This window comes from Carcharhinus amblyrhynchos, chromosome 19 (genome assembly GCF_965287045.1).
Source record: "Carcharhinus amblyrhynchos chromosome 19, sCarAmb.v2.hapA, whole genome shotgun sequence".
NCBI classification, from domain to species: Eukaryota; Metazoa; Chordata; class Chondrichthyes; order Carcharhiniformes; family Carcharhinidae; genus Carcharhinus; species Carcharhinus amblyrhynchos.
In genome coordinates, this window is record NC_137342.1 from 31292689 (window position 1) to 31314452 (window position 21764).

A 21764-nucleotide genomic window follows, 5' to 3' on the forward strand; every position below is an offset into this window, starting at 1 on the left:
ATACAGTCCGTTCAAATGCATCGCTCTAGCTGGTGAGGGGCATCAAAATTGAAGTCTTTATGTCTATGACTTAAAATTTTGCCCATTGAACTATCAGTCAAAGGGTCAAAAGGACTCTGACCAATCAGTAAACTTGTCTTCTTTCCAGATATCTGCCAATTGAAATTCCCACTATTGATTTCAGCAACTATTTTTTGGAACTTTATCAGGAGATAACTATTCCCTGATATTTAAACCATATTTATCAAATGTTCCATCAAGTATTAACTCCCCTGATCAACTAATTAGTGCAGTTGAGTCCCAGATGTGGTTAATACCAGAATTGCTTCAGTGCAATCACGTGTAAACTTATTGAGAATCATTTTCAGCACACATGGAATGTTTTTGGTGTTTAAGGTGGTAAATTATGCTTCTCCACACCCTCAAGTAGAGAACATGGGAATATCAATGGATCTTATTTTTATGGACTTGCAGAAAACATTTGATCAAGTGCCTCATAGCAAACTGTTAGCTAAAGTTGAGCTTGATGGAATTGAAGCAAGTTATTGATCTGATTAGGAAATTGACTGAGGGACAGGAGACAGAAGAAGAATAATGGGCAGATTCTGATTGACAGGATATGATTACTGGTATCCCTGAAGGATTCTGTTGGAGTTTTGTCTATTTACTGTATTTATTAATGACTTACATGATGGGATAGAAAGCCACATATCCAAATTTGCAAACAACATATAGTCAGGATTGTAGGCAGTGTGGATGGAAGGGTAAAATAACAGAGACGTTGTCATCATTCTTTAATCTATCAGTGTGACAAATGGATTTCATTATAGGACAAATGTGAAGTTATTCATTTTGGACCTAAATCACAATACGTTCTACGTGGCTAGAAAAGCTTAACTAATGAAAACAGACCTCTGGGTCCAGATACATATTTGTCACATACATACATAATCAAAAAGGCTAATAGTTTGCTGGCCTTTATGTCTAGAGGACTAGAATATAACGGGGCAGAAATCATGCTTCAACTGTACAAACCCGTGATCACATCTGAGCGCTGTGAGCAGCTCTGGACACTACATCTTAGGAAGAATGTACTGACCTGGGAGGACATGGACCAAGTAAAGCATTAATTTCTAGATTGATGTACTGTCTGGTGTACTGCAATTAGAAATACTACAATGCAGAATTATACAATCATCACTTACTACAGATTTTATGATGGAAGAAGCCATTTTGTTTGTTTTCCCTACTAAATTTTAAAATATGTTCTAATTTTTGTACTGCATTCTAAGTTAAAGTATGACACAAATTAGATGCAGAATAAAGTAAAATTTTGCCTGCCACCAAGTCAATTCCACCTTACAAAATTCAAGTTGTATTCATATGATATGCATGAGTACCATTTGATAGGAGGTCAGATAGTTCAATCACGTATTACTGGCAACAAAGGAAAGAAAAGATCAGTGTTGTTATGTGTTTCCATTCCAATCATTTCCTAGTGCAGTAATCAAAAAATGCAACCCTGTAATTCCAAGCAGTATTTGTCCGCTTGTTATTGCATAAAGCTGATGGAAAAGTTTGTGTTGCAGTGGTTTCTTTATGACTTGGTGTTTTGTGTGGGCTGGCTTTTCAGTTGTTTCATGATCTGAAATGTAATCTTTTGTTTATAAATTTGATCAATCGTGTGTGTCCCTTAAATATATTTTTGAATAATAGTGATATTCCAAAGGAGGAAATTGCTTCCCATCTGTCATGGATGTACTGAAATTATAAAGCTGTTCTTTTCAAATGTGTGGGATACTGCCATATCTTATACATGTAGGAAGCCTGTTATTCTGAAGTTGTTTACTATGAATAATTTGCTATCTTTTTTTATGAAAATGCCTTGTGTCATAAGCTGATCTATACTAAAATGTAAATGGTTCCTTGAAATTTAATATTGTGGAAACTGTTTGTCCTCTCTTATTTATCAAAATACATCATAATTGTCAACACTATTAAATCTTCCTTTAGCCACCCTGTTCTGTGTGTGTGTGTGTGTGTGTGTGTGTGTGTGTGTGTGTGTGTGTGTGTGTGTGTGTGTTGTGGGGGGTGCAATTCCAGTTTCCCAGTAGTTGTGCACTTCCCTGATATTCTAGTGAATATCTTTAGTTAGTTTTAGTTTATCTAGTCATGCATGTTGGTGAACAGTTAAACAACTGATAGGAGGAGGAGGCACCACAAACATTCCCATCCTCAGTGATGATGAAACTTAGCACAATATTGTGAAATACAAGGCTGAAACATTTGTAGCCATCTTCAGCCTGAACTCTAAGTAGGTGATCCATCTCAGCCTCCCCCTGAGCTCTCCAGCATCACAGATGCCAGTTTTCAGTCAACTTGATTTGCTGTAGGTGATTTCAAGAAATGACTGAAATCATTGGATGCAACAAAAGATTATGGGTGTTGTAATGTTGTAACGTTCTGTACAGCACTGAACATCTGAGCTCCAGAACCAACCATACCCCAAGTCAAGCTGTTGTGGTATAGTTATAAATTGGCATCTACCTGATAGTGCGGGCAATTGTCTAGGTGTGCCCAATCTACAAAACGGACAAACCTAATCCAGAAAATTGCCACTCCATCAGTTAGTTTCCATCATCAACGTATTGATGGAAAGTGTAATTGATATCTAGCGACAGTTACTCAGCAATAATCTGTTCACCAGAATGCAATTTGCAGTCCTTTAGGACACTGTGCTCCTAATCTCATTCCAGTCTTGTTGCAGACATGGACAATAAAGCTAAATTCGAGAGACAACGTGAGTGTGACTGCCCTTAGTATCGAGTCAGCTTTTGACCAAGTATGGCAAATAGGAGTCTAACAAAGCTGAACTCAATGGAAATACAATAGCATACCAAGCACAAAGGAAAATGGTTGTGATTTTTGGAGGCCAATCATCTTTGGATGCTGCAGAGTTCATTTGGAGAAGTATGCTAAATCCAACCATCATCAGCTACTTCATCAAACATATTCCCTCCATCATAAGGTCAGTAGAGGGAATTTTTTTGATCAAGATTACAGTGTGTAATAGTCCACCCCTGTGTATAACAAGATCGGGACAACACGCAGGCCATGGCTGATAAGTGACGATTAACGTTAGTACCACTAAGTGCCAGGCAATGATCATTTCCAACAAGAGAGAATCTAACCACCTTTCCATGACATTCAACAGCGTTACTATCACTGAATCTCCCATCATCCATATCTCCTGCTTACAATTGACCAGAAACCTAATTGGACCATCAGTATAAATACTGTGGCTACATGGACAGAGTAAGAAGTTTCACAACACCAGGTTAAAGTAAAAACTTGATGTCTGTGTCAATATGCGCAATCTTCTTAGAGATCCTCTTCACTTGGAGCTGGCAGTTTGTGGTGTCGATGGTAGTCATGATGTGGACAGGTCAGAGGCTGGGAATTCAGTGGCAAATAACTCAGATCCTGATTCCCCAAAACCTGACCTGCATTTACAAGGCACAAGCCAGATGTATGATGGAATACTCCGTAGTTGCCTGGATGACTGCAGTTCCACAACACTTGGTAAGCTCTACACTATCCAGGACCACATTCTGGTTGATTGGTACCTCATTTCTTAGGCACCCATCAAACCTCCTTTCACACCATCTGAGCATGGAACCTCCACTACTAGATAATCAAAGGAAGCTGATGCACAGAAACACTGTCATCTCCAAGCCATATGCCATCTTGACTTAGAACCATATCATCATTCTTTCACTGTTGCTGGGTCAAAAATCTGGAACTCCCTTATTAATAGGATTGTGGATGTTCATATATCACATAGACTGCAATGGTTCAAGAAGGTAGCCAACCATGACCTTCTCAAGTACAAGTAAGGATGGACAACAAATTTTGGCCTGGCCAGTGACATGCACAAGCAATCAAACATTGATTGGTGTTGTCACTGGACTAGTAATCTGAAGACCCAGGGTAATGCTGTGGAGACCCGGGTTCGAATTCCACCCAGAAGATGGTGGAATTCTACTTTAAAAATCTGAAGTTAAAAACCTAATAATGAAATTGTTGTTGATTGTCATAAAAACCCATCTGGTTCACCAATGTCTTTTAGGGAAAGAAATTTGCGATCCTTACCTGATCTGGCCTACATGTGATTTCAAACCCAAAACAATGTGGTTGACTCTTCAAAGACTCCCTGAAATGGCTTAGCAAGCCACTCAGTAGTATCAAACCATTAACAAATCCCGAAGGAATGAAACTGGCTGGACCATGCAGCATTACCTAGGCACTGGAAACAAGAAGGCAAACTCAGCCCTGTTGACCCTCCAAAGTCCATCTTGTGTGAATACCACTAAATGGGGTAAACTTCAGACAGATGTGGAAACTCGCGATTGGGTAGGCATGAAGTGCATCGGCCATCAGCAGCAGAATTGTACTCAATCACCACATGTAACCTCATTGTCCTCCTCCACCCCCCCTTCCCCCAACTCTATCATTATCAACCCTGGTTCAATAAAGAATGCAGGAGGCCATGCCAGCTGCAGCATCAGGCTTATCTAAAAATAAGGTGTAAATCTGATGGAATTACAACACAGGACTACTTGTGTGCCAAACAACATAAGCAGCAAGTGATACAAAAACAGAAAATGTTGGAAAATCTCAACAAGTCTGACAGCATCTGTGGGGAGAGAATAGAAGCAGCATTTCGAGTCTAAATGGCCCTCCATCAGAATTAGTCTGCCGCTATGATGAAGGGTCATGCAAACTTGACGTTGGCTCTATTCTCTCCCCACAGATGCTATCAGGCCTGCTGAGATTTTCCAGCATTTTCTGTTTTTGTTTAAGATTCCAGCATCCACAGTGTCTTGGTTTTATCTTAGCAGCAAGTCATAGTCAGCTAAGCAACTCCACTGCCAATTGATCAGATCTAAATTTTGCAGTCCTGTCACATCCAATGGTGAACTATTAACCAATTCACTGGAGGAGGAGGCTCCTCACATATTCCAACATCGATGGGTAATCCAGTACCTTCGTGCACAAGGATAAGGCTGAAGCCAGAAGTGTCAAATGGATGATCGATCTTGCCCTCTTCCGGAGGTCCCCAGAATCACAGATACCAGTCTTCAACCAATTTGATTCACTCCACTTGAAATAGCTGAAGGTACTGGATACTGCAAATGATAAGAGCCCCGAAAATATTCCAGCAATCATGCTGACACCAGAACTCACTGTGCCCATTGCCAAACAATTCCAGTACAACTACAAAACTGGCATCTACCTGTGTCAGTGTGGAAAATTGCCCTGGTCCTGTTATGTCCTGTACACAAATACAAGACAAACCCAACTGTCCGATTACTGCCCCTCAGTCCACTCTCGATTGTTAGTAAAGTGATAGAACGGACTATCAACAGTGCTTTCGAGCAGCACTTGCTTAGCAATAACCTGTTCACTGATGCTCAGTTTGGGTTCTGCCAGGACCACTCAGCTCCTGATCTCATACAGCCTTGGTTCAAATATGCACAAATGAGCTGAACTCCTGGAGTGTGATTGCCCTTGACATCAAGGCTGGACTGAGTGTGGTATCAAGGAGCCTTAGCAAAACTGGCAATTAGGGAGAAAACTTCCTGCTGGTTGGAGTCACACCTAGCACAAAGGAAGATGGTTGTGATTGTTGGAGGTCAGTCATCTCAGTCTCAGGAGTTCCTCAGGGTAGTGTCCTTGACTCAACCACCTTCAGCTGCTTCATCATTGATCTTCTTTCCATCATGAGGTTAGAAGTGGGGATGTTTGCTGCTGATTGCACAATGTTCAGCACCATTCATGTTGACTCAAATATTGAAGCAGTCCATTTCCAAATGCAGCAAGACCTGGACAACATCCAGGCTTAGGCTGTCAAATGGCAAGTAACACACAAGTGCCAGGCAATGACCATTTCTAACGAAGGAGAATTTTACGATGGTCCCTTGACATTCAGTGGGAGTACCGTAGCTGAATTCTGCAAAGTCAACATCTTGGAGGTTACATTGATCAGAAACTGGTATGGGCTAGCCATTTAGCTACTGTGGCAGGTCAGAGGCTAAGAATCCGGTGGCGAGTCACTCACCTCCTGACCCCCTAAAGCCTGTCCACCATCTACAAGGCATAGGTCAGGAATGTGATTAAAATACTCTTTCTGGGATGCAGTTCCAAAAGCACTCAAGAAGCTTGACACCATCCAGGATAAAGCAGCCTGCTTGATTGGCACCTCATCCACAAACATTCATTCCCTCCACCACCGTGTATAGGAGCAGCAGGGTGTATACCATTGACAAGATACGCTGCAGGAACTCACCAAGGCAACACCTACCAAACCCATGACCGTTACCATCTAGATTGACAAATGGAGCAGATGCATGGGAACACCCACCATCTAGAAGTTCCCTCCAAGCCACTCATCCTAACCTGGAAATATATCACCATTGCTACACTGTCACTGGATCAAAATCTTGGAACTCCATCCATAACAACACTTGGGTGTGCCTACATCACAAGGGCTTCACAATGACAGCTCACCGTCACCTTCTCAAGGAGGCAATTGGAGATTGATAATAAATGCTGGCCTTGCCAGCGAAGCCCACATCTCTTGAATGATTAAACAAAATGAATACAGTTTGTCGAAAGAAAGCCAAGTGTTGGCTGTTAGTTATTTACACAGTTTATCCAAGTGATAATTTTATCATAGATTGTGGAACTTTGTCACCACTGACAGTGTGTTGAGAAGCATGTAATTATTGGATTTATCCCTTTCCCGTGTTTGAACAGGGGTATAAATTTGCAATCTACATTACAACAGTGCCCATACTTCTAAAATATAGTGTTTTTAAAAGTCCAGTAATTGTGAAAATTGCTAGTCTCACCTTGCCCTGCCCCCCCCCGTCTTGTTCTCTCTCCCTCTTTCTGTGTCTCACCTATCTGGTGTCTGCCATAATCTTACATGCATTCCATCTGAACCAAATACTTTTCCTAATTTGAACATTACCAACATTTTAATGTTTCCTTAGTATCTATTTATTCTCTCCAATTTCTCTGCTATCATATCACAACATACTCTTATGAAGACAGTATCTCAGCAACATCCTCAGGGTTTCAACAAGATTTTCTTTCTGTCCTGAATCACAGTCACTCTTTATTTGACTAAACTTTCACTCTAACATTAGTGCTCCCTTTTATAAGATCCATGAATGTATTCCCGTACTCTTTCACTCATTTCCTTTTTCAATTATCCTTTGCACTTTCTGTATTATGAACCTGACTTTTCTCATAAGCCTCTGTTTTTCTGTGTTGATATCTTACCCCCTTGAATGACTGAAACCATTAGTTTTGGATGTTCTTTCTTTCCCCTGAGGGAAATGCTGAGACTAGTTCACATGGTACAGATTAGATTAAACCTGGAATTTCTCTGAATGAATTTATGAGGTTGTGCTTAGACAGCTCACGTTAAGGCTTTTTTGTTGTCTCCTGATATCAAACAGTAGAAACATTATAAATGATCTATCACCCCCTTGATTTTTCCACACTCTGCTCAGAATCGTACACTGTAATATTTATTGGACTGCGATTTCCAGGCGACATTTGGTGGGACCGCAGGGGTGAAGTTCACGTCGGGAAACTGGGGTTCCCCAAAAGCTGTGGAGTTTTAACTTGACCATGTGTGTATTTTCATTTTAAATGGGTTCCCTATTGGGAGCCAAGTTGATTGACTGGCTTGGCACCTCTTTGGGTGGGCAATGCCCCAGAAAGGGACACAGCCCAGGAACTAATAGGTTACATCATGATGTAATAGAGAGGAGGTGGATACACTATGGTCTGAAAGATTGGGGATGATCACGTGGGACCAGAAAGTGGTTGGTGCGGAGATGGGAATTTGGTTCTGTGGCCTGGAGTGCTCAGTGATCATTGGTACTAGGGTAATATTATTTGAAGTGGAAAACAGACTTTCTTGTGCATTCAGGAGGAAACTCCTGGCACAGAAGCAGGGCCAAAAAAGTACTTGCCTTTTCCTGCAATATCCTTACTCCTTTTAAATGCTGGATTTCCTGGGAGTTGACAAACCAAGCAGGCACAGTTAAGGAAAAATAATATTGTAGGCATAAAGCCTCATTAAAATGAATGATCTGCCTTTAGGTAGAGGGTTGGCAGTATTTTTCCACTTACTGCCACCTCCATTAAAATTTAGTGAGTATGTTGGATGTGGTCTTGAGATTTTTAAGTTTCAATCTCCCACCTGACCCAAACTCATCTATTCTTGGGTCAGAATTACCTCCAGTTTTCAAAACCGATAGTGCCTGTGGAGAAGTACTTTCAATGGCATTCCTGTGTGTTACTCCTGATATTTGCTGCTCAGATTACTTCTTAGTGAGGTATAACACTGCAACTGTCATGCAGCTTTTTTGGGTTCATTGCAAATCCTGATGTTGAGAATTAAGTGACAGAGGGATCCATTGGTTTAGATGGGATTACAGCTTTGAATAGAAAATGGTGTTTTATCTCTTCTCATAATGTTTGCCTTTTACATATAATAAATTTTAAATAAGTGTATGGGTAGATGGGTGTGATCAAAACAAGCCTAAACACAAATGTATGCTTAGATTTTTTTCTGGAGAGTGACAATAAGGAATTGTTAATTTTTTTTCGGCTGTTCAAATGCTGTTGAAATAACCTGACTCTTGCAATTCAAATACTTCAATCAAACAGCTGTTTTTCAGATCCAGTCTTTTCAAGTTTGTAGCTAACCCAGTATGATTCAGAAATTGAACACTTGTTGCTCTGTTAAAACAGAATTAACCACAATATCCTCTTTTCAAAATAATTTATTCATTTTGTTGAACAATTTTTCTGTCTTAAAATTTGTAATTGAGACATTGGAAACCAATGGAGCAGAAGTGAGTGGTCAACATATTTTTTAGTCTGTGTATTGCAGCAGGATTACTGCTATTGTCTTCTCGACTGCCAGCTCTGTCTGGGTGCCTGCTTCTATTGATTTGGTAAGAATCTTACAGGTTGGAAGAAAATCACTGTAGCGCATGACATTAAGTTTTTTAAGTTTATTTATTAATATCACAAGTAGGCTTATATTAACATTGCAATGAAGTTGCTGTGAAAATAGGCGCCTATTCGGGTATACTGAGGGAGAATTTAGCATGACCAATGCACCTAACCAGCACATCTTTCGGAATGTGGGAGGAAACCGGAGGACTCAGAGGAAACCTTTGCAGAAACCCACAGGGGAAATGTGCAGAATCTGCATTGACAGTAACCCAAGCTGGGAATTGAACCCGGGTCCCTGGTGCTGTGAGGGAGCAATGCTATAACCGCTTTGCCACTGTGCTGGCATGTCAGCATAGAAAATAGCACTACTGTTCAATGATATCCACTAGGTAATTGATAAGGTCTTTGGGTCTGATGTTGTTTCTTTCTTGTGGATAATCATGGTGTTGCTGCTGAATAGATCTGTTGGACTTTAACCTAGTGTTGTGAGACTTCTTACCGAATAGACCATCAGCAGGTTAAGGGCATGGTTATAGAACATAGAACAATACAGCACAGTACAGGCCCTTCGGCCCTCAATGTTGTGCCGAGCTATGTCGGAACCCAAGATCAAACTATCCCACTCCCTATCGTTCTGGTGTGCTCCATGTGCCTATCCAATAACCGCTTGAAAGTTGCTAAAGTGTCTTACTCCACTATTACAGCAGGCAGTGCATTCCACACCCCAACCACTCTCTGAGTAAAGAATCTACTTTGGCCACCCCTCCCCTGGTTGAGCCAGGGGAGCTGCTGGCTTCTTCCACTGATCTTTAACAACAAAACTGATGTTCCTTGCATTGATAATGTGTCAAGAAATAGAATTTTTGAAAAGAGCTATGTTTCGGTGTTGGATTATATTTGACTGAACATTTGATACTTTGAAGTTTTGATCACTCCATTATATCTGACTTTATAAGGGAGAGTAGAAAGTTGCTAAAATCATTACAAATATTTGGAAATCATGCAGTTTAGAGACTTGTACTTGATAAGCTGGTAAGATTTTACATTGCAACTTAATGAAACTTAAACAACCAGAGGAAAATAAATGACCTCTATATGAGCTAACCACTTCCACACTGGAAGTGCTTAAGCTGCAGTGCAACTTTTTTTAAAACTTTGTGGACAGGATGTTATGCTTGTCTGAACTCTGAGGAGATCTTTGCAACAAAACATTTATATAATGTCTTTAATGCAGTAAAATGTTCTGAGGCAATTCACAAGAGCAATTCAAAAGATGTTGCCCATCCCTAATTATAGAGGGATCTAACAATCAGCCACATTGCTGTGAATCTGGAGTCACGTAGACCAGACTAGATAAGAATGTCCTTCCATAAAGGACATTAGTGAACATGAGATACAACAATTGACAACGTTTTCATGGTCATTATTAGATTTTTGATTTTTTTTATTATTGAATTCAATTTTCACTATCTGCAGCCGTGGGATTTAAACCTGATCTTGATCTGGGTCTCTGGATTACTAGTCCAGTGATTGACTCCCAGGTATATTCAGAAGGTGTGGTAGGTTTTAAGGAACAACTTAGAGAAGAAAAGAGAGGTAGAAAGATTTAGGAAGGAAATTCAACAACATAGGGTTACAGCAGCTAAAAACTGTCAGCTGGCATACCTATATGAGGTAGTGACTTCATGTTTGAGATCATTCCAATTAGTCATCCAGCCAGACTTCAAATGGTGCTTAAGCAGGGATAAAATGGTCAAGAATGCCAAATGCCGTTTTACCAATTTGTGATGTAATGGACAAGCCAGTCAATTCTTGGCCTAAGTAATTATTATATCAACTTGGACAGTGAATGGTGTGGATGCAGCTATTACTAGTCACTTACTAAATGAATACAAGCATACATGTGACTGTGTATACATTTTTTTTGTAGACTGCCCTCAGGATAATTGAAGTGAATGATTAGGGCAACCAGAGTTAATTGAAATAATTCTGCATGCTGTTTAACAGTTAGCTAAATTGTAGTTAACATATTAGCAGTTAAATTGTTACAAGGAGCAACCCGATATGATTGGATTTTCCGTGGCAGTGCTCAGGGTGACTTGGAAGATCGTTCTTGTGTATTATGTAACCTATACTTTATCACTATTAATTTATAGCGATTGAATATGTGACATTGTTTTAATTACAAAATGTTATCAGTAGTTGAGATCAAATATGTGATGGTGTCTACATTTTTGTTGAAATTGTAAATTAGTAAACATCATTATTTGTTTTACACATCCTGAAACTTTATAATCATACCTTAATTTCAAGACCTGGATATACAGGAAGCTGAAGTCGTAAAAAGCACTATATAGATTGGTACTGTTGGGCATTTCGTATATGGAAATATTAGGAGGTAGAATATGGAAAGAACAAATGGGATAATCTTCGGAAGTGTGATCCTTGGGTATTGGAATTGTGTGAGACTGAGAAAGTACTTTTGAAATCTGGGTGTCGTGTGTTAGTGTGTGAAGTGAGAAGGGGAAGCTGCTGGGTTGTGGCAAAGGTAAGTGATTTCTGGCAGTGGATGTATGGGGAGCTGGATTCTGAGATGTGGAATGGGTAAGGTGAATGGTCACCATGTGTAGGTTGCCATTGAGAATAGTGGTTTAGCCACATTACCAACTGGCAATCCTCTTGAGTTTTTAAAATGTTTTAAAACCTCATAAATAATTTCAGATTTAGAATTGATCCTGTGGTAACAGGAATGTGACAGCAGAGTTTTGGGAGCAGGCTGGAATGGGTAGTAGAAGGAAGAGACATGGTTTGGAAGATGAAATGGGAAAAACAGCTGTTTGGGGAAGATAGTGTAAAGAGTAAATCTAAGCTGCTTCTGTTCTCCATTCTTAATGTTGTTTAGTATGGTGATATTTAACTAGATACTGAAATTTTGTTTAAGTAATAGAGGCTTCTTAGCCAAGTTTGGTGTTGGTGAAATGCTTTTTGGAATCCTACAGTTCATGCCACTTGAGGAAATCCCAAGTAACATCTAACCAAGATAGGGGTGTGGATGGGTTGTGATGGCAGCTGAAACTAATGGGTAGAAGAAGTCAGAATTGTCTTCTGCTGGTGAACTCTGATGTGGTTTTTCAATGGAGCAAAAAAGCTCGCCATCCCTAACGTTAGTTTTAAAAAAGGACTTTGCTCAAGGTAGAAAATCTATTAAGTTTACAGTGAATTCTAAGCTCTTAACAGAATAAGAGAAGTTGTGATTAATGGTGACAGTCAGGAGTGTGTTCTTTATAACTTCTTAGATGCAGGGGCAATTAGCAATAAGCAGTTAGTCTTCTGTGGATTTGCTTGCTAGTTGGAGGATGTGGTGTCTCGTGGTTATCTTACTGTTTTCATTGTGTCCTTCATATTCTATCTTCTTCCTTTTTTGTGGTTCATTTTCTTATATTTGTGCCTTTACTCTTACTCTACTTATCACTGTCTTTGTCAGTTGTAATCTCCCTCCCAACCAGCATGGCCATTATTATAAATTACTACTTCCCATTCTCTCCATCCTTATTCCTTTTGTCTGTCTGACATTCTTGCAATTAACAGTTTAAAGAATACAGTATTATAAAAGCAGTGGGGCTAGCCAGCAACAGCGTTTGGTAGGAGCGGAGACTGGGCCAGAAGATCTTGGAATAGAGTACTGAAGTTGCAAGCAAAGTTCTAATTGCCAATTTCATTTTGAAAAGCTCTCCATGCGGTGCTAAAGCTTAAAGAGTAAGAAAAGGTAGCAAGCCACATAGAGGAGGAGGAAGGTGAAAGTTGGCAGGAACTACGAATGAGGGAGAGATGGCACTTGCTGGCTGTAAACCTATGAAAAAAACAGCCAGCAAGATTGGAAAGGTGGCTGGAGGTGGTCGGAATTAGGGACTGCAAGAAGAAAAAGTAATCTCGCCAAGATTAAGATGAAAATAAATTGTATTACATAAGATTTGGGAAATAAGATGACAGAGAGACACAACTTGTAGACCAGTATAATCCAAACCAGAGCACCATCTTGTGGAAGTAGATCTACATTACAGCTTCATATGACAGTACTGCCTTGTTTTAAGGGTCTACAATTATGGCTAAATGTTGGCTTAAAAGCGTTACTCAAGAATTATAACATAGGAAGTAAAGGCAAAATGAACAGGAAATGCATACTGTATGTGAAAGTTTTAATATATACCTAGATATCAGTTGATTGTATGTAGATATAAAATAAAGACCATCAGACTGTCAAATGCTTTTTAAAAACTGAATTATGTTTAATCTCAGTTAATGTTTTTAATGTTAATCTTTTTAATTATGTATTTAATTGAAACAATTACTGTATCTAATTTCTTTTAAGTTTGCTTTATGTATATTTTTGAACTGGAATAAAAGCCTTTCAAATTCATGCAGTGTTGCTACAAACTCTAGTACAAAGCGTTAATAAATGAAGAAATAAATGGGAAATGGATCACGTTTAAACAGTGAAAAATAAATAACTGGCTTTGGTTAACTGAGGACATCCTTCACTCAAAATGTTGAACTGAGCCATTAAGCAAACAGGGTATCTGAAATTCTGGTGTTTGCAGTTGGATACATCACAAATCAACAAGTTTAACATTTTTCAAAATTAACACTCAATGCTTGCATTCAGAAGCTGTGTAACTCAAACACCATAGGTTCAAGCCATCTTTATTGACTAGAAACATAGTCCTAAAGATCTACTATAAGATCTGCCCAGTTTTCTGTAACTGTCAGTTTTATTGCATGCATTCCTTTGTTACATTTTTTTCTTCATTGGTACAAACAGGAATTGGTGCCAATCACAGAATGGTTCACTTTGAATGGAGTAAAAATTGCATGTTTATTTAGTGATGCCACCAGCACAAAGAAAGAAGTTCAGTGTGTTAATCTTTAAACTGATGATCAATATAATCTTATTCTGAATGTAGTATTTTCCATATAAGTTGCATGCTTACATAAAGTTAAGCTCTATCTGGACTGGGCAGGTTGTCTTGTAAAGAAAGTTTGGACAGCCTAGGCTTTTATTCACTGGAGTTGAGAATAGTAAGAGGTGACATTATTGAAACATATACTGAAAGATCTTGACAGTGTGGATGTGGAAAGTATACTTCCTCTTGTGGGAGAATCTAGAACAAAAGGTCACTTTAAAAATAAATGGTCGCCCATTTATGATAGATGAGGAAAAACAAATTTCTCTGAGGATTTTGGTCTTTGGAATTCTGTTTCCTCTGCATTTTGGGGAAAAGCATATTTTTAAGACAGAATTAGTTAGGTTCTTGATAAGCAAGCAGGAGAAAGGTTCTTGATGGTAGGTGGGGATGTGGAGTTGAGTTGCAATCAGATTAACCATGATCTTATTGAATGGTGGAGCGAGCTGAAAGGGCCAAGTGGCCTGTTCCTCCTAACTTGTATGTTCATACGTACACAAAGACTGATTGTGATTAATTAACAATCACAATTTACTGACTTACCCTCAGAAATCAAAATAAATGTTTACATTAAAGACTTTAGGTTCAACTTCCCTGCCACCTTACTGTGGATGTAGATACCATTAAATATGTCCTTTGTTTGTAGATTAGGGAATCTAATTTTAAGCAGTGCCATCTTTAAATGGTTGACAGGTGGAGCACATTAGCTGTCAGAACAAGTTATAATGGTATGATGGTACAAGTCATAATTCTCCACAGTCAGGCAGACAAGAGGAAGCAAAGCGTTTTTACTTGGCCAGATGGGAAGGATCAAAGAGCCAGCATATCATCTTTATAATAAATACAATTTCATATAAATTCTGCACAATCTTGATTATTGTGAAAATAATCCACCATAGTTTATGGAAATATAGATAAATGATTTGCACTGAAACTTGAAATGTTTTTAGCTGATTTCTGCACTAAACAAGAGTTTGTTGATTAAATGTGTATTGCGCTGTATTTACAGTATGTATACAATTTGATTACTGTTGATACAAACCAAACTTTGTTCTGTTCCCATTTCTCTCTTCTTTTTCCCCCCTTTCCCCCTGCCCCTCTATTCTCATACCACTGGAATAGCATTTCTGCTGGAATTTGTTCAGTGTCTGTGTAATCTATAAGGCAGTGAAAGAGGAACCCTCGTGCAGCTACTGTAACCCAGATGACTCAATGACCGCAGTGCTCACTACTTACCAAACAAGAAAGAAATGTATATTAAACCACATACCTTAAATGGGAAGGTCATCAATGTGTGTTGCAATTCAGCTTTCCAATGTTGCACAAGGTGAGGCTTGTTACAATAGAAAGTTATTCCTTTTATACATTGACCACTATATGTCATTCAGCCAAGAATTGGATCTGAAAACAGAAAAAGATGATGGCTGTAGTTTACTTTTTGCAGTTCTTGAGAAGGGAGGAGTCAAAGTTTTAAAACCATCAGGAAATAAGCTTATGAATTTGTTGGTGCTTACCAAGCTTTAAAGTTTTAGCTATCCTATGCATTCAAGCAATACTGAGCAACAGAATGGAATGTAGAAATCCAAGTTTTAATTCTGAATTGTTCACCAGTTATGTGTTGAGTGCACATTTTTTTCAGTGAGTGCATTACTAATGAGAATGGGCACCAGTCTGCTGATAACTATGTTCTTAATTTTGGGAAAATTGCCACATTCGTTTATGAAGCTTTTGTTAGTACGTTCTTACTAAGAAATCAGTATTGTGTTGCAATATTTGTTTCTTTCTCCAGCAGTTGAATAATTTTTACTTTGGGCGGAATCATTTAGCAGTGTAAAAGGATGTGAGCTCACTCACGTTGGTGGCCACAACGAGGTTATTGTGCTTTTTGGCAGTTGGATATATAAGCAAAACATGTGCTACAGTAATTTTCTGCTGCTTCCGTGTTGGTTGATTGCTTTTCTGCTGCTGATCTCTTGACTTAGACCGTCTCAAGTTCAAAATTCTTCATGGTTTTTGCGGCAGGTCTGACTGTTATCTGTTCTTAACTCCATTTTTATAAATTTCTGTGGTAGTTGCGTAAATTATAATGATTGATGCTCCTTTAAAGAACATATAGCTAACAATAATTGTCAAACAACGTGCGAATCATTTGAAGGAACAGTATCAGTGTTAAAACAATTACATCAATGCTAAGTTTTATTTATTTGTACAGTAATGTACACACTGTCGTGGAGTAAAATTGAATTTTATCATTCACATTAAGAATCTGTTTAACCAAATTTTCTTTAATTATTTTTTCAGTTAACTGATTCAATAATATCTAGAAGTTTTTAACTACTTGTTCATTTTAACAAGCACTTTCCTGTTAAATTATTAAAGAACAAAAAATTCCTGATATGATTAAAACTTTTCACCATCACCAAGCTTTGTTCACTGGTACAATTAAATGCTCCAATAAGATCTCTTGGAAACAATAATGAGAATAAGTTTCAGAATATATATACATTGCAGAATATATTAATACATTTCATTATTATAGAAAAAGTGCATAATCACTTAATGGGCTGTTTAGTTGCATTATCTTAATGATAGCATTGATTTTCAGAAGCAGGTTTGTAAAAATTCTCCTAATTGCTTGGTGAATTGTTGAATAAAGCAGACCATCATAATCCTAGGTTTGGCCTTTAGTTCTTTCCTAGAATGGTATTAGGTGGACTGCTGTTTGCCTCAGTGTTTCTAGTTTAGGGAGGGAACATACTTGCTAGTGGTCCTCTTCCTGATCTTGCTGATCATGATACTTCCAAGAAATATACACAGGCTTAACAGTCTCTTGACATTCAATCAGGGCTCACAAAAAAAAACCAGCTATTCAAGTGAGGACAGAGTGCTATGGCTTCTGTGGAATTACATCTGAACAGGAAGTTGATGCATTCAGAAGGAAATGAGAGAAGATTGGCAGTGATAAAATCCCCTAACAGGCTATTTTAATTTAATGGTTTTTAATTCAGACAGTTTAGTAAATGGAGAAACAGAATGTTTTGATCATCTTTTGCATATGAAACTAAAATACTGTAAGTATGCAATATTAATTTTTTAAAAATGAAATTGTCCAGTCATTTGTTTTCAGTGATTTTAATGAAACAGCATTGAGGGTGTTTAACAGAAGGCCATTGAGCCCCTCGCACATATTCTGCCACTTAATTAAATCATAGCTGAACACTCGAAAACATTTATAATGCAATAAAATATTAAAGCAGATCTTGAAATGCACACGATCAAAAGCTGATCCTTAAATGAACTGCACATTGGAAAGCTCAGTTGTTTCATTCTGTAATGCATTCTGTCAATAGCACGATGATCCACAAACTAGGGAAGAATTTCATCAGGTTATCTACGTTTGTTGAGTACTGTAACTATTTAGCTCAAAAAAAACTTGCATCAAGACACCTAGATTAGCTGTTCACTACAGATTTGGATTCCATGCTTTTGGTGAGGATTGGTACCTACACCACCATTTTCTCTAAGTCCAAACATCTCTTTGTCCTTTACACTCCTATTAAAGGCAGCTTGTTTCCACATAGCAACATTAGTTTTCATGACATTCAGCAGTCTGGACTTCAAGACTTTCTTATGAACACAAAAAATGCTTTTAAATTTTATTTAAACAGTCGCGTCCAAGAACGCATACTGAAAAGAGTTCTCTCTGAGGATCAACCATTTTTACCTATGTGTGATCCCAGTTCATGTTGGCTGCAGGTGCTGCATCCTCTGATGAAATTAATTTATAGTGATGTCAGCATTTAGCAATAAATTCTGGTCTTAGGTACTTGAAAATAGTTCCAGTTATCAACAATCAAGGTGCATTTTTTTGTTGGTCAGAGAGACCCAACCATTCACTGGAGAGAGCTCTGGTCATCCACACAACATTGTTTGGCTAAGAGACAAAATAATAATGACCACCACAAAATATTGAGAGCTTTCAAATTTCGGTCTCTTTTTTACCTAGTCATGCTGGTCCAAACCATAATATAATTTGCTGCTTATCTTCTTTCACTAGGGCATTTTTGTTGATGAAAGCTAGCATTCAAGCTGAAAACAGCTTGTAGAAAATGTCAGTTTCATCAACATTAAAGATGTCTTCAAGCAAATAATGGGTATGTTTCAGAATGTTATCATGCATTCACATTTTTGTGCCCATATTTTGTGTGACTCAATATCCCAACTAGGAATTATATCACCGTTCCTTCATTGTCACTGAATCAAAATCCTGGAACTCCTTCTGTGACTGCACCATGGGTGTACCTGCACCTTAGGAACTGCAGTGATTCAAGAAAGCAGTTCATCACTACCTTCTTGAGGGCAACCAAGGATGAGTAATAAATGTTGGCCTAGCCAGTGATGAAAGGCATCCCATAAATTATTTTTAAAAAACTTATCTCCCTTTATGCAAACTTGAACTGATTGCATGGAGGTTTTGAAACAGCTGATCCACAATGAAGAAAACATCATTTGTTCTGTATTCATTTGCCATTTCCAACAAACGAAGTGATGATAACCTACAAAATTTAGCAGCAAAAAAATGCAGTCTTCACACACTCCTCACCCCTTTGGGGAACCATGGATAAATTCTTGAACTGATTGTCAGCCTGTTGAATTGCGTCATGAATTTTTTAAATTCATACATGGGATGTGACATTGCTGTCTAGCCCAGCATTTATTGCTGATCCCTGACTGCCCTTGTACAGAGGACATGTAAGAGTCAACCACAATGCTGTGGGTCTGGAGTCAAATGTAAGCCCGACCAACTAAAGATAGCACATTTCCTTTTCTAAAGGAGATCAGTGAACCAGGTGAGTTTTTACAACAATTGTCAATGGTTTTGTAGTCACATAAGACTTTCTAATCCTAGGTACTTTTTAATTCAAATTTCACCATCTGCCCTGATGGGATTCAAACCCGGGGCCCCAGGACATTGCCACGAGACTGTAGAATGTTAGTGCAGTGACAATACCACTTTGCCACCTCTTTCTGTCGCCATCAAGTCCTGGTGGGGATTTGAACCTAGAGTTTCTGGCCCAGAGGCCAGACCACTACGCTGCAAGACCTCCCATTTTTCTGCAATGAAATGAAGTATAGGCATAAAGTAATATCTTAAAGTAGGGAAAAAAAATCATTTTGTGTTATTTATTTTCTATAATTATAAGTCAAGTTTTTTTTACTGATCTGTACTTGAGTTTGTTACGCTGTACTGAAAATAGTGTAGTAATTTCCTCTTTTTGTTTTGCCAAAACGTGGTTTGGCTTTATCGGAAGTGCCTGTGTGTGTTTATATATACATATATATATGTATATATATATATGTCTATACTTCTCATGCACACAATTTGACTCAGTATACCTCTATTTATTATGTAAAATAAGAACTAAATCGTGCCTGTGCTATATTCTGCTGGATTTTAAAATGCTCCTACCTTTCATTTTGTAGCAGTGCCCCAATGGCAGTCAATGTTTCTGCAGCATTGTAATGCATCACAGAATAATAAAACAAATGACTTTGAGATAAATAAATCTAATTCTAATAGAAATCTAGTTTATGTGTGGGCTATTTATAATGGAGGTGTAACATGAACTAATTATTTGCATTTTAACAAATTATGTACCTAGCAATGCATCTAGAACTTAGTGAATAATTCAATATATTTTCTCTTTTTCTAGACCAGAATCTGTAGAAGCAAGCCCTGTGGTAGTAGAGAAGTCAAACAATTATCCGCACCAGTTATATACCAGCAGTTCTCATCATTCACACAGTTACATTGGTTTGCCTTATGCAGTAAGTTTTTGAATTAATAAAATGGCTACCTGTTTTGCTTAAGTTTTTTTCTAACAGATCAGATCTGAATCACTACTTTAAAAAATATTACCTGCCACTGTACAAGTTATATTGTTGCTTCATAAAGCAGCATTATTGACTTTCTAACCAAATACTGCATCATTTCATCATGTAAAAAATCCACTGTTTTTCTTTGCTTGTTATTATTACTTGAAGTGTTCATTTACTTAATAAATTGGTACATTCTGGCTTAATATCTATTATTGAAATATAACAAAGCGGCTGTGCTTGCTTTGTGTGATTTTTTTGTGACAGAATGGGCATTTTTTTTTGCAATTCCATTCAGCCTTGTTAGCTTCAAAATTAATTTGCATTTAAATGCATTTACACCTGCCTTAACTGAATATTACTTCTACCAATCTGAGTATACAGTTATTTTCTACCAACACAGGAAGTGAGTTTCAACATAGACTGACAATGCATTAGTATTTTTTTCAAAGTTGAATTGGAGGTTAATTGCACCGATTGTTAAAAATGAAAGTTATGCATTAAACATATTTTCTTTCATTATAGACACTACTAACAGTAGTATTTATAGTATTTTAGTTTTGGGCTGATAACACAATATTTGTGATTGTCAATAACTGTGCCAGTTTTGCAGGACAAATTTAAGTTCTGTGCTAGAAACTTAATTGTTAGAGAATGGGTTGTGCATTACATTAGGGGTTCCGAAATTGGGATCTGCGAATCCTGGGGCTCTTTTCAAGGATCTCCAAGATGTCCGAAGTGCTGGAGGCCACCATGGGACAGGCAAATGCCAGATTGAATGTGCATAGTTTAAAAATGATTATAGAATTGAAATGGGCCAATTAGAGCAAAACCCCTTGGGATCAATGGATGATGCTAGCCTGATTCTGAAGGGTGAGTGCAGTGTGCGAGGTGGGTGAATGCGTGAGAGATGCCTGTGAGAGTTTGAGTGAAAGGTGTGTGTGTCTGTCTGTCTGTGGGAGTGAGGGGTGGGTGAGTGTACGTGTCTGTGGGATGGGTGATGTGTCTATATTTGTGTGGGAGGGATGAGTATGTATGAGAGGGGTGATATCTGTGGCACAGTGGTTAGCACTTGCCTCCCAGCTCCAGCGACCCGGGTTCGATTCTGGCCTTTGGTGACTACCTGTGTGGAGTTTTCATGCTCTCCCCATGTTTGCATGGGTTTTCTCTGGGTGCTGCTGTTTTCTTCCACAGTCCAGCGGTGTGCTGATTTGGTGGTTTGGCCATACTAAATTGCTCCTTGGTGTCCAGAAATTTAGGTAGGTAGATTGACCATTGTAAATGCGTGGGGTTGCAGGGAGAGGGCAGCTGAAAGGGTCTGGGTAAAATACTCAAAAGAGTTGATGCAGACCCGATGGGCCAAATGGCCCCCTTCTGCACTGTAGCGATTCTGCGAAAGTGATGTATTAGACTGGGGTGTGCATGCATTTACTGTTAAGGGGACATGGGAAGGTGACTTGTCTTGAGGTTATGGTGATGTGTTCCTTTAGCTGGTGAATGTATTTATGACTGTGTGTCTCTTCCTAATTCTAATATATGCATAGGTATAGCTAGAAAAAACTGGTTTACATTTGATTTTTGTGTTTAGACCTATTTCATGACAAAAAAAGGGTGTTGACACTATGAGAATGCTTGGGATTTCCCAAAGCTCTTGGAAGCTCACTAGGGGTTGCGTAGCTCGTTATGTTTGAGGGACCCTGGATTAGCAAAATGCCTTTTCAACTCTGTAACCATCTAGGTTTAAATCTATTACAGAGTCAGAGAGGTATACAGCACAGAAACAGGCTCGTTGGCCCAACTCATCCATGCCAACCAGGTTTCCTAAACTGAACTAGTCCCATTTGCCTGCATTTGGTATATATCCCTATAAACTTTCCCATC

General features: G+C 38.5%; 1 protein-coding gene across 5 annotated transcripts in view; it reads left to right on the plus strand.

The window, feature by feature from the left end:
- kmt2e (lysine (K)-specific methyltransferase 2E) overlaps window positions 1–21764 on the plus strand; it is a 107420-nt gene that overhangs the window by 22392 nt on the left and 63264 nt on the right. For 4 of the 5 annotated variants that reach the window (XM_080207486.1, XM_080207489.1, XM_080207488.1 and 1 more), the window contains exons 3-4: window positions 15129–15333; window positions 19721–19835. In XM_080207486.1, the coding sequence (XP_080063612.1) occupies window positions 15257–15333; window positions 19721–19835 (192 nt within the window). In that variant the 5' untranslated portion in view covers window positions 15129–15256. The remainder of the gene's footprint in view (window positions 1–15128; window positions 15334–19720; window positions 19836–21764) is intronic. The other variant, XM_080207487.1, reaches the window with a different exon arrangement.